The following is an 11,040-nucleotide window of genomic DNA, read 5'->3' as shown; positions in this document are numbered from 1 at the left end:
GGAGGCACGCCATTTGTAAATTAAAATAACTATTTTTTCGTTATGCTAAGATTTTAAGTAAAGTAAATCTGCAAATGACAGTAATCAACTATATCTCTTTCCCCTTTTGGATGTGAATGATTTTTTTCCATTTGATATTTACTAGTATTATCACATAGATTAATATTATTTTTTTATTAAAATTTTATAGTAATTGATACTCCATCCGTTTTAATAGTGATGACATTTCTTTCAGACACAGTACTAATAAAACTTGTGTTAAAAATTGTGTTAAGTGAGTTAAAAAATAAAGAAGAAAGTAGAAAGTGAAAAAGGTAGAGAGGTGAAGGGTATATCATTAGTGCAGTATATCATTAGTGCTTGTTTGGTAGCCTAAATTTGGTACATTAAAGCCCATCTCGGCCCGCTGAGGTCCAAAGCGAATTAGTCCAGAAAGGTGGATTGTTTAACTGCCCAAAATAGTGTAATATCATATCTTTGTCTTAAGCCCATCTTAATTAATTACTGCACTATATTGTTTGATTTTAATAACAAATTGTTCTCTGCTTTCAATAGGACTCCTGTGTATTGTAAATTGTCATGGCACTGCTACCCCAGCACCTGACCCCAAAACACCTCCTTCAGCTCCTCAAATCGGACAAGGATCTCAGCTCTGCACTCACCCTGTTCAACTTAGTCACTTAATAACAAACTAGTATCAGCCCGTGCGATGCACGGGTCATTTTAATTTCTTAATATTTATTTCATTATGCGAAATAAAATTTGTGAAATGATAAATAAAAGAATATTAGACCTCCTCTTACTTTGGATTATACTTTTTCAATCACATTAACCCCACACGGCCACAAGAGTGCGTTTAAATGCTAACTTTTCTTTAAAATATCAATACGATCACATTAAAATTTCAACACATATTTGTGTTGACATTTTAATAAACTGTCTTGACATTTAAATATCATACTTAAAATTAAAAAGCATTTTAATTCTGTGAAAATATGAATTAACTGCTGAGTTATAACTGCAGGAGCAAGTTTACGTTGCAATAATTTAAGATTGCACTGGTGAGACACTTCCTAGTCGAGCTTTATTTCATTACAATATAGTGACCCTATACGCTAAAAACTCAAACCTTGAAACCTAAATCCTAAACTCTTAACTTTAAAATATACTCATCATGACCAACAAATGAGCCAAATATCGATACAATTCTCCCTCCGCCCTAGTTCAATTTTACTTTGTTAATCACTTATTCAAAATATACTCATCATGACCAACAAATGAGCCAAATATCAATAAAATTCTCCCTCCGTCTCATATCAAGAAAGTGCTTTACAATAGGGCTATGTGAACGGTAAACAAAAAAAATCTTGCGTGCATTCATCCAAGCATTAAAATGAAAAGGTTTTTAAATCAAATAACATAAATGGCTATTGAAATATCAAACGTTAAATATTAGAAGTGATAGTAAATTTATTTAAAAGATTTCTTCCGTTTGTGTAATTATTTATTTTGAAAATTATGAAAGAAAACAGTTGGAATTAATTAAGCAAGTAGATACAAATTACAAATTTCAAAATATTCACACAATGTCTCTCGCATTTAGAAAAAAAGATATATTGCTTGCACAATTATGCATAAAATTTATTTCCAAACCAAGCCCAACACTCAAAACTCTAAGCACAAACTTAAAAGTACTTACAAATTAAATAAACAAAAGAAATCTTATCCAAACAAAAACGCAATGTCACATCTTCTTCTTCATTCATCTGTTCATTTCTCCTGCAATCTACTTTTGTTGCAGCCTACAGATCAACCCATGTTCTTCCATATTCTCGATCAACTGGTGGTCAGACATTAAATTTCGTTATCTCAGAAGGCGTAATATATTTTAACTTTTAGATATATAATTTAAAAGAAGGAAATGTTGACAACTAAATATCAGTTCTCAAAATAAACTACAAATCTCATACTTACATGAAATGACTTAAGTTTTATGCGTACACAATTGCCTCTAAGGCCATCCACAACGCTGTTGCTATATCGTTCCTTAACCGTTCCTTAAACTACTATTTGCGGACCCCACTGTACTTTTTTACTCCATTCCTTAACTAAGGAACGGAACATGCAACCCTCCGTTCCTTATCTGTTTCTTAACCGTTTCTTAAATTACTATTCATTCAATTTCATTTTTTATTTTTATTTCCAACCGAATTCAATTAAAACAAACACACTTCATTAAAAAACACACAACATAAAAAAATTACAACTTAAAATTTTAAAAAATAAAAAACACACAATTAAAATCCTAAAATATTAAACATTGCATAATTTAAAATACAAATTTAAAGAAAATAAAAAAACTACTACTCCGGCGAATCATCCTCCGAAGGCGGTCGAGGTGCGGGGCGGGGGGGGGGGGGGAAGGCCAAGTTGAGTTGCCATATGCACAATTCCATTCCACCAGGCTTGGTATTGGGAGGGCGAGAAGCGGGCAGTGTCCGCCATTGTGGCGGTCATGTACACCACCATAAGGGTGTTCGAGCCTCCCCCCGAGCCCGCCTGGTTTGATTCGCCTCGGCCCTTCCTCGCTCTAGCCGCCTTCGCCGCCTTGGTCTCTTGCGGCCGACGGCGCCCACGGCTGGATACCGCGGCATCGCAGGTCGTGCCCGCAAACTCCTGCGGTGCACCCTCTTGTCCGCCGCTGCCCTCCCGGTGTCACTAGACGAGTATTGGCCACTCGCCGTGTGCTTCGTGCGCTTTGAGGTTGAGCCCGAGCTGGAGCGGATACCGCCGGCCCACTTTTCCTCGTCCTTGACGACCTGCCAAATATCAACATATTTGAATTGTTTACCGGTGTCCTGGTTGTAGACGTGCAAAGCCGCCCTCATAATGTCGGCTCCCGAAGCTCCGCTTTGGTAGTGCGCCGCTTCGGTCGAGTAGATGCCGCATAATTTTTTGACATGTTTGTCGACTCGGCCAAAGTGAGAGCGGAACATCTTATATGTGCGCTTCCGAGACCCTTTCGACTTAATCTGGTGGTAGATCTCGGTGACCTTTTCCCAGAAGCACTTGTTGGGTTGTTGATTCCCGACGACGGGATCGTACGAGACGGTGATCCAGGCGTTGTACACAGCCATCGTTTCGTTGTTGTTGTATGGATGCCGGCCTGGAGCTTCGCCCGCCTCATCCTCTTCCTCTTCCTCCTCCTCCTCCTCGCCCGCCTCCGACTCCGCCCTGGAGCTTCGCCCGCCTCGGCCTACTCCCAGAGTAGGTTCAACAGGGAAATCCTCCTAAATCTGGGATAATCCCTACGAATACCGCGGGGCGGAGGGACGAGCGTATGCATCCACGTCAAAAGTGGGTGGTTGGTACCCACCCGGCGTCGCCGAACCCTGGGTGCCTGGCGTCGATGAACCGGAACCACCCAGTGTGTTGTACATGGTCTCCCAATCGTTAAACGTGTTGAGATCCCACCCGCCGGAGCCGCCACCGCCGAAGTTGCCGTCGCCGGACATTTTTGTGATGAGATGTTAGATGAATATTGAAGAGGAAATGAAGTTGATTTAGGAGGAATAGATGTGTAGTTGTGTGTGAAATGAGGATGAATTGAGAGTATTTATAGAGTAAAAAAATAAAAAAAATAAACAAAAAAGAAAAAACGGTAATAAACGGTAATATTACCGTTTAATTTTTTTTTTAAATTCGATTTTTTTAAAAAAGATTTATTGCGTCAGCACGTGACGACGCACACTCGCGGGCCGGCGAGTGGGCGTCACGCACGACGCAGGGGCGCACCACGTCGCCATGTCGCCATGGCGTGACAGCCCGTCCTGCGTCTCGCAAGGATGGGTTACGGGACAAGATGGGAATGGTTCGGGGGCGGGACGGTGTGCCGCAACGCGTCGCGCTGGCGTTCCGTTCCTCCGGAACGAAACGCGGGACTGTTCCGCGCCGCGTTGCGGATGCTCTAATGCCATAATTCGCATAGTATATATAATTCCTGCAATTATGTAAACAATGAGGGTTAATCAAAATTATTCAGTCACACTTATAGATGTAAGAAATTATTCATTATAAATGTATTCAAGAAAAATATAATTGAATGTTGATAATGTATGATCTTTAAACCACATATATTTCACGTAATTAATCATAAAACATAATAGGATCGAAAAATTTTATACCAAAAGCGATTATGGAAGGAGAAGAAAGCTTCCTTAAACTCTAGTGGTGCTACGCCAATTTCAAAGGAATTGTTTCTCTCTTTCTTTCATTTCCATGTTTTCTGTAATGTGTATGATTTGATGGAGTTTAATATTTATAGACAAGAGGATAAATTCTAAGCTATTTCCATTAAATGGTTATTTAAAATATTTAATAGGAGCGTTTCTTTTTATTAAAAGTAGCTGACCGATTTAATTAGAATTCTATATAGGAATTGATTCACTTAAATTCTAACGGTTAAATTAGAAATTACAATCGTACACTAATTTGATCAGATTTATAGGAAGATATAATTCATCAATCGTTTATGATGATTAATTAAATAAAAATTATCTGATTTGATTCTTCAGCGACCAAATTGATTGCAGTATATTATGGCCATTTTCCATATTAGTCGACCAAATTTGAATGGCTAATTTAATGCTAATAAAAATATTATATACATTCCCAATTTTCATATTCCATTCTATTTTCCTCAACTTAATTTACATAGTGAAATAATTTTATGAAATGATAAACAATATCATCATACGAAATCTAAAAACATAAAAATAAGTAATAAAAATTCATTATATAAAAATTCATCATACAAAATCTAAAAGCACAACAACACTTCATTGCCCCTTGCCGGTGTCATCTTCTTCGGTCAGATTGCCTCCATCTATATGAGAACTTTAAACAAAAAATAACAATAGTATAAATACATATATTTAAATTTGATGTTAAATTAGAAAATTGCTTGACGGGAACATGATCTTATGCCATAATAGCAATGTATAAATATATATTAAAAGGAAAAATAATATCGTTGAAAATTTGGAAGAATACCTAAACCAAGCAAAATTTATGCAGAAAATAAAGCAGCTAGTGGATGAATTGTAAACTATCCAACTATCATATATTTATAGTCCAAACAAATGAAATGAGGGGCTATTTTAAAACCTTTCAATTTCCTCCATTTATGATAAGAAATTTAATTTGAATTCAAATGGACACTTTACATGTAACGGCTCATGCAACTACTTCACTTATAAAATAGCTGGCTCATTAATTTGTGATTTGGTTATAGTTACTGTCTAAATTCATTTTAGTAGTGGTATTAGTATATTATTTGGTCAAAATCGGAAGGATTTTTCACCGTAACTGCCTATGAACATGAAGGACATTCATATGTAACGCTCATGCATTCTCACAATAAATAAATTATCATCATTATTCGAAAACTAAATTCCCATCAATATTTGCATTTTTACACCCTATATTTATAAATATTTAAATCTATACTCAGAATTCACAAATTTTAAAAAAATGTCCCAAAATTCTCCGTTTATACATGTATAGATTGTTCTCTGCTTTCAACAGGACTCCTGTGTATTGTAAATTGTCATGGCACTGCTACCCCAGCACCTGACCCCAAAACACCTCCTTCAGCTCCTCAAATCGGACAAGAATCTCAGCTCTGCACTCACCCTGTTCAACTTAGCCACTTCCCATCCTAACTACGCACATTCCCCCGCCGTCTTCCACCACATCCTCCGCCGTCTCTCTGCCTCCAAGGACCCCAAATTCCTCCCCAACATTCCTCGCATCGTCGACCTCATTCGCCTCCAGCAATGCCCTTGCACCGAAGACACGGCACTAGCCGTGCTCAAGATCTATTCGAGAAATCAAATGTTGGAGCGGGCTTTAGAGACTTTCGATAAAATGAAGGAGGTTTTTGGCTGTGAGCCCGGGGTGAGGTCTTATAATAGCTTGATTAATGCGTTTCTGGTTTCAAATCAACTGAGCAAGGCGGAGTTATTGTTTAGAAATTTTAGGATTATGAATGTATCTCCTAATTTGGAAACTTTTAATATATTGCTCAAAATCGCTTGTGGAAAGAGAGAATTCGACAAGGCGAGAGAGCTAATCGGTGTTATGTGGGAGAGGGATTTGGTTCCGGACGTTTATAGTTATGGTACTCTCGTCAATGGGCTCTCGAAAAGTGGGGATGTTTACGAGGCTCTGAAAGTGTTTGATGAAATGTTTGAAAGAGGTCTGAAGCCTGATATTATGTGTTATAACATGCTAATAGACGGGTTTTTGAAAATAGGAGATTACAACGGCTATAAAGGGATTTGGGAGAGATTGAGCAAGGATTCGTTGGTTTATCCAAGTGTTGTTACATACAATGTTGTGATCAGTGGTTTGTGTAAGTGTGGGAGGTTCGGAGAGGGCGTGGAGATGTGGAAAAGGATGAGACAGAATGAACGGAAAATGGATTTATACACGTACAGTGCTTTGATTCATGGGATGTGTGAAAGTGGGGATATTGATGGGGCCGAGAGTGTTTATAAAGAGATGGCTGAGAGTAAGATATCACCTGATTCTATTGTTTATAATGCAATGCTGAGCGGCTATTTGAAGGCTGGGAGAGTTGGTTACTGTTTGAGGCTGTGGGAGTTGATGGGGAAGGAGGGTACCCGAAGTGTTGCTAGTTTTAATATATTGATGAAAGGGCTATTTGATCATGGTGACATAGGCAAAGCATCCTCTGTATGGGAGCTCATGGAGGAGAGTGGTGTTGCTGCTGATTCCACAACTCATGGTATTTTAGTCCATGGGCTATGTGACAACGGATACAGCAGCTACGGTTTACATGTATTGAAGACTGCTGAGGGGAAAGGAGATGTTCTAGATTGTTTTGCTTATTCAGCAATGATCAACAGGTTATGCAAAGAAGGAAAAATTGATGAAGCAGCTTCTGTACTGAATGGCATGGTTAAAACTGGCCTTATGCCGAATGCTCATGTTTACAATGCTCTGATCAATGGTCTTGTAGGTACTTCTAAGATTGAGGATGCAATTAGGTTGTACCATGAGATGGGAAAGGCACATTGTTCCCCCACTGTTGTTACCTACAATACTCTTATAAACGGGATGTGCAAGGCTGAAAGGTTTGGTGAAGCATATGACCTTGTGAAAGAAATGCTGGAGACTGGACGGCAGCCAGGTGTTATCACTATTAGCATATTGATAAAAGGTCTTTGTTTAGGACATAAGGAAGACATGGCTCTTAATCTATGGAACCAAGGTATTAGCAAAGGTCTCAAACCTGATGTACAGATGCACAATATTTTGATTCATGGCCTCTGTAGTGCCGGCAAAACTCAACTTGCTCTGTCATTATACTTGGACATGAATCATTTCAACTGTGCACCGAACCTTGTTACCCACAATACTCTTATGGAAGGTTTTTATAAAGAGGGTGACCTAAGAAATGCTACTGTAATCTGGGCTCGCATCTTAAGAAATGGTCTACAGCCAGATGTCATTTCTTATAACATTGCACTTAAAGGTCTTTCTTCTTGCTGTAGAGTATCGGATGCCATTTTGTTCTTACACAATGCTTTGGCTAACAAAATTGTTCCAACTATAATTACGTGGAACATACTTGTTAGAGCTGTTATTCATTTTACAGATCCAAAATAAAATGACTAACAATGCAGATGACATGATTGCTGAGCTTTAGTGAGGTATCACTTGTCTGCTTTGGTTTGTATCTTTAAACCAATTTAGTTTTGCAGAATATATTATAGTTCTGCTTCCTTGTGTTTTCAGGAACGGGGGATGCAGGGTCAGATAATTTTCCCTTGCTGTAAGACTACGAGAAGAGAATTTTGCAGTATTAAATCAATGTATGTTGACTCCAGATCTATATTACCCGTTACTGTCCTAACACTAAAGAGTCATTAATTCTAAACAAGGCAGTCTTTTCGACTTTGGAACATGTTGCCTTATTTTACCGCTTTTTGTGCTGACTCTTGCTAGCAAGCTAGGAGAATCATGAAATTTTCTTTAGTAGGAATGTTAGAATGAATTCCTTATCAAATTGCTATTTTTCATGTGTGAATTTCTATTCCCTTAGCAAATTGCTCTTCTTCATTTTTTGCTCTGATTTCTGTTATTTCTCTCCTTCAGCAGAAACTGTATAAATAGTAGAAGAAGTTCAATATACAGCATAAACAGCATGTTCAGCCTGATATATCAGCCACATATAGTATTGTTTTATTGGGAATTATGAGTCATGCAACATTTGGTTAGAGTTATCAATTATGATAAGTATATTTAAACTTAAAGTAAATTTAAGTTTGAATGTAACCTGGTGATTCTGGGAATTGGTTGGGGAAGAAAGTTGGGATAAATTCCCTTAGCAAACTGGTATTTTTAGTTAAGTATTTCTTTCTTTCACTTTGTTCTTATTGGTAGAAATTAAATACACAGCATCAACATGGCTTTGGTGATTATAATTTTTTTTATCACGGAACTTTAGATTGATGCAACAGTAAGTTCAACCTGATATCCTGATGTATCAGCCCCGAATAGTAATACTGTATTTTGAGTTATAACCCATGCTACAAATACAGTCTTCCTGCATATTCCCCTAGATCTATGTATATAATTTCTGTCATGCTCCTTCTGGATTTGGCATTCGATGTTTTTCACCATTTTTTGACTCTTCCTCAATCTCCACCTTGTTGAGCTCCATGGACTCATGAAATGCTTGCATTCGACATTTTATATGTCTCATTATCTGCTCGAGAAAATAAATATACCTGGTAATTACCAAACCTGAAAATATACTAACAAGTAGACTTATTTCATTTCGATATGCAGTTCACATGGAAAAGAAGAAAATACCCTGGACCAGCTTCTTACAATTCTTTGAGGGCTCTGGATGATTTAATAAATCCTGAAACTAATGCTTCCTTACAGGCGAGTTTGCATGTCAACATCATTTTAATTCTTTTTATCCCAGATTCCAACCATTCTACTGCTTGAATTGTAGAATGAAATTATATATAGGAAAAGGAAAAGATTGCGTGAAGCAACAAAAAAATCCACTGACAATCTTCTAGCAATGGGTTTCAACAGAGCATCAGATTACCTAAACTGCAAAAGTTTTATCGATATTGTTTGTCTATTGTTCTTCTTTCTCATTTATCGGCAAGTTGCTCTTATAGTATTTCCATGCTTATTTATTTACAAATTCTCCTGCTGTTATCAGTGGAAAGCTCTTTGTAGGTTTGAGTCCGAAGAGGCGTTGAGTTATCTACTCACACAACCCATCACAAACACAGCAGGTGGCATAGGTGCAGACCACCAAGTTGGAGGGTCATCTGAGTCAAACCGAGCCCATGGAAGAGTGGGACGTGGAGATGGAGGATGGGAGCTGCAGACGCTTACTCAGATAATGAAATTGAAGTCACAAAAGAAGGTGAAGCCATTAATGAGTATTTAGCACAGATCAGCTTTGCAGAGAATGTCTAAAAAGTGCCATCTTCCGCAGTTTATTGCCATGATTTATTTCCTTTTGTACAGTTTTAATTCATTCTGTTATTATCCTGTCTACCTTAGGTTTTTCGACTTGATAAATGACATAATATCTGATGGTGGTGGTTACGTTGGTAAACTAGTGAGTCATATCAATTAAAGCCTACTATTATCTTAATCTCTTGTTTTCTTTCCAAAGTTCAACGAGCTCAGCTTTTTTAGGCTAAATATTTATTTTGAGATAAAACTCATACGAGCATCTGCAGCGGTGCTCGTCGCATGAGCAGCTGTCGTGCTGTCGGCCCGGCGAGTACTGTGCTCTTGCCAACGGAGTGAATTAAATCTCCAAAAATATTAGTCCAAGGAGAAAGGTCTTGGGAATTGAAAATAACAAGATTGCAAAATCAAAAATTAAGTAGCTTCAGAATTTGCCTTCACTTGTATGTGATACGATATCTTCCCATATCTTTCCAAATATTCCATATCTTCTATTTAGTTATCTTTTGATTCATAGTATCTTTTCATATATTATTTTCTTGTTCGGTAAGTTAGGACTGAGTATTATAAATAGGGCAGAATGTAATCATTTGAAGGATCATGAATGAAATACAATATTATTTGCCCACACCCAACGTGAATTAATCAAACCCTAGTTCCATCGCTGCCCGACGGAGGAGTTCCGCGCACAGCTAGAACTAGAACTTCCGCCGATCCTGTCGCAGGACGCCGGAGAATTATCTGTAACTTAGATTCTGCGCTGCCCGACGGAGAGGACTTCCGCGCACAGCCAGATCTTCGCCGCCGCCGATCCTACGCTAGGACGCCGGAGAAAGGGATACGACAAAGGGTTGTATCAACTGGTGCTTTCATCGGTTTACTCATGTCCCGCTTCCATAGCAACGGGAAATCATTGTGGGGGGGTCACTGCCCCGACACTTTTCCAGAGGGTGCTTCCCGCTGCACTCTCGTGGGAGGCCGTCGCTACAGGTCAGACTTTCAGCGCCCTCCCATGGAGGAGGACCCGATTGGCCGCCCTTCCGACGAGGGACGCAATGCCGACTCAATTGGCAACAAATTGGATCGCTTGATGGATAGGATCGATAAATTAGATGCTTGGAGAAAGGAGACGGACTGGCGGTTTGAGGATTTGGAACTTGCAATCCCGCGCGTGTTCAGCCATCCGCTTGACTACGATGACAACGATGAATGGGAGTATGAGGATTATCGTCGTAAACGTAATTGGAATAGTAATCACCACATGGGATCAGTCCAAACCCATCGCCCCACCTGTTGGTATCCTCCCGGTGATCGACCACTGCCGAGTTGCCAGTTGTACGACCCACCACAGTCACGGAGGCCCCCTTGTTGGGAACCACCGCCTCGCCGTGCATCGCGAGAATATTAGGACTCCTCATATGTACCGCCGTGGCAGCCGCGCTTCACCAACAGGGATTCCTCATATGTACCGCCGAGGCAATACAAGACCTCGACTATTAGGCAACC

The 11,040-nt window shown here is 39.1% G+C and overlaps 1 protein-coding gene across 1 annotated transcript; it reads left to right on the top strand.

Annotated features, from left to right (window-relative positions):
* Positions 1–5,548: 5,548 nt before the first annotated feature.
* Positions 5,549–9,715, top strand: LOC121806422 (pentatricopeptide repeat-containing protein At3g09060-like). The gene is made up of 3 exons (XM_042206452.1): positions 5,549–7,739; positions 7,825–7,901; positions 8,881–9,715. The coding sequence occupies exon 1, from the start codon at positions 5,611–5,613 to the stop codon at positions 7,693–7,695; it is 2,085 nt and encodes a 694-aa protein (XP_042062386.1). The 5' UTR covers positions 5,549–5,610; the 3' UTR covers positions 7,696–7,739; positions 7,825–7,901; positions 8,881–9,715.
* Positions 9,716–11,040: the final 1,325 nt, after the last annotated feature.

The sequence above is a fragment of the Salvia splendens genome, chromosome 6 (genome assembly GCF_004379255.2).
Source record: "Salvia splendens isolate huo1 chromosome 6, SspV2, whole genome shotgun sequence".
NCBI classification, from domain to species: domain Eukaryota; kingdom Viridiplantae; phylum Streptophyta; class Magnoliopsida; order Lamiales; family Lamiaceae; genus Salvia; species Salvia splendens.
Note: the sequence above shows the minus strand (reverse complement) of the source record. Positions and strands in the feature narration are given on the sequence as shown.

Excerpts from the sequence above, each read along its gene's own strand:
- LOC121806422 (XM_042206452.1), top strand. The coding sequence starts at position 5,611 with ATGGCACTGCTACCCCAGCACCTGACCCCAAAACACCTCCTTCAGCTC.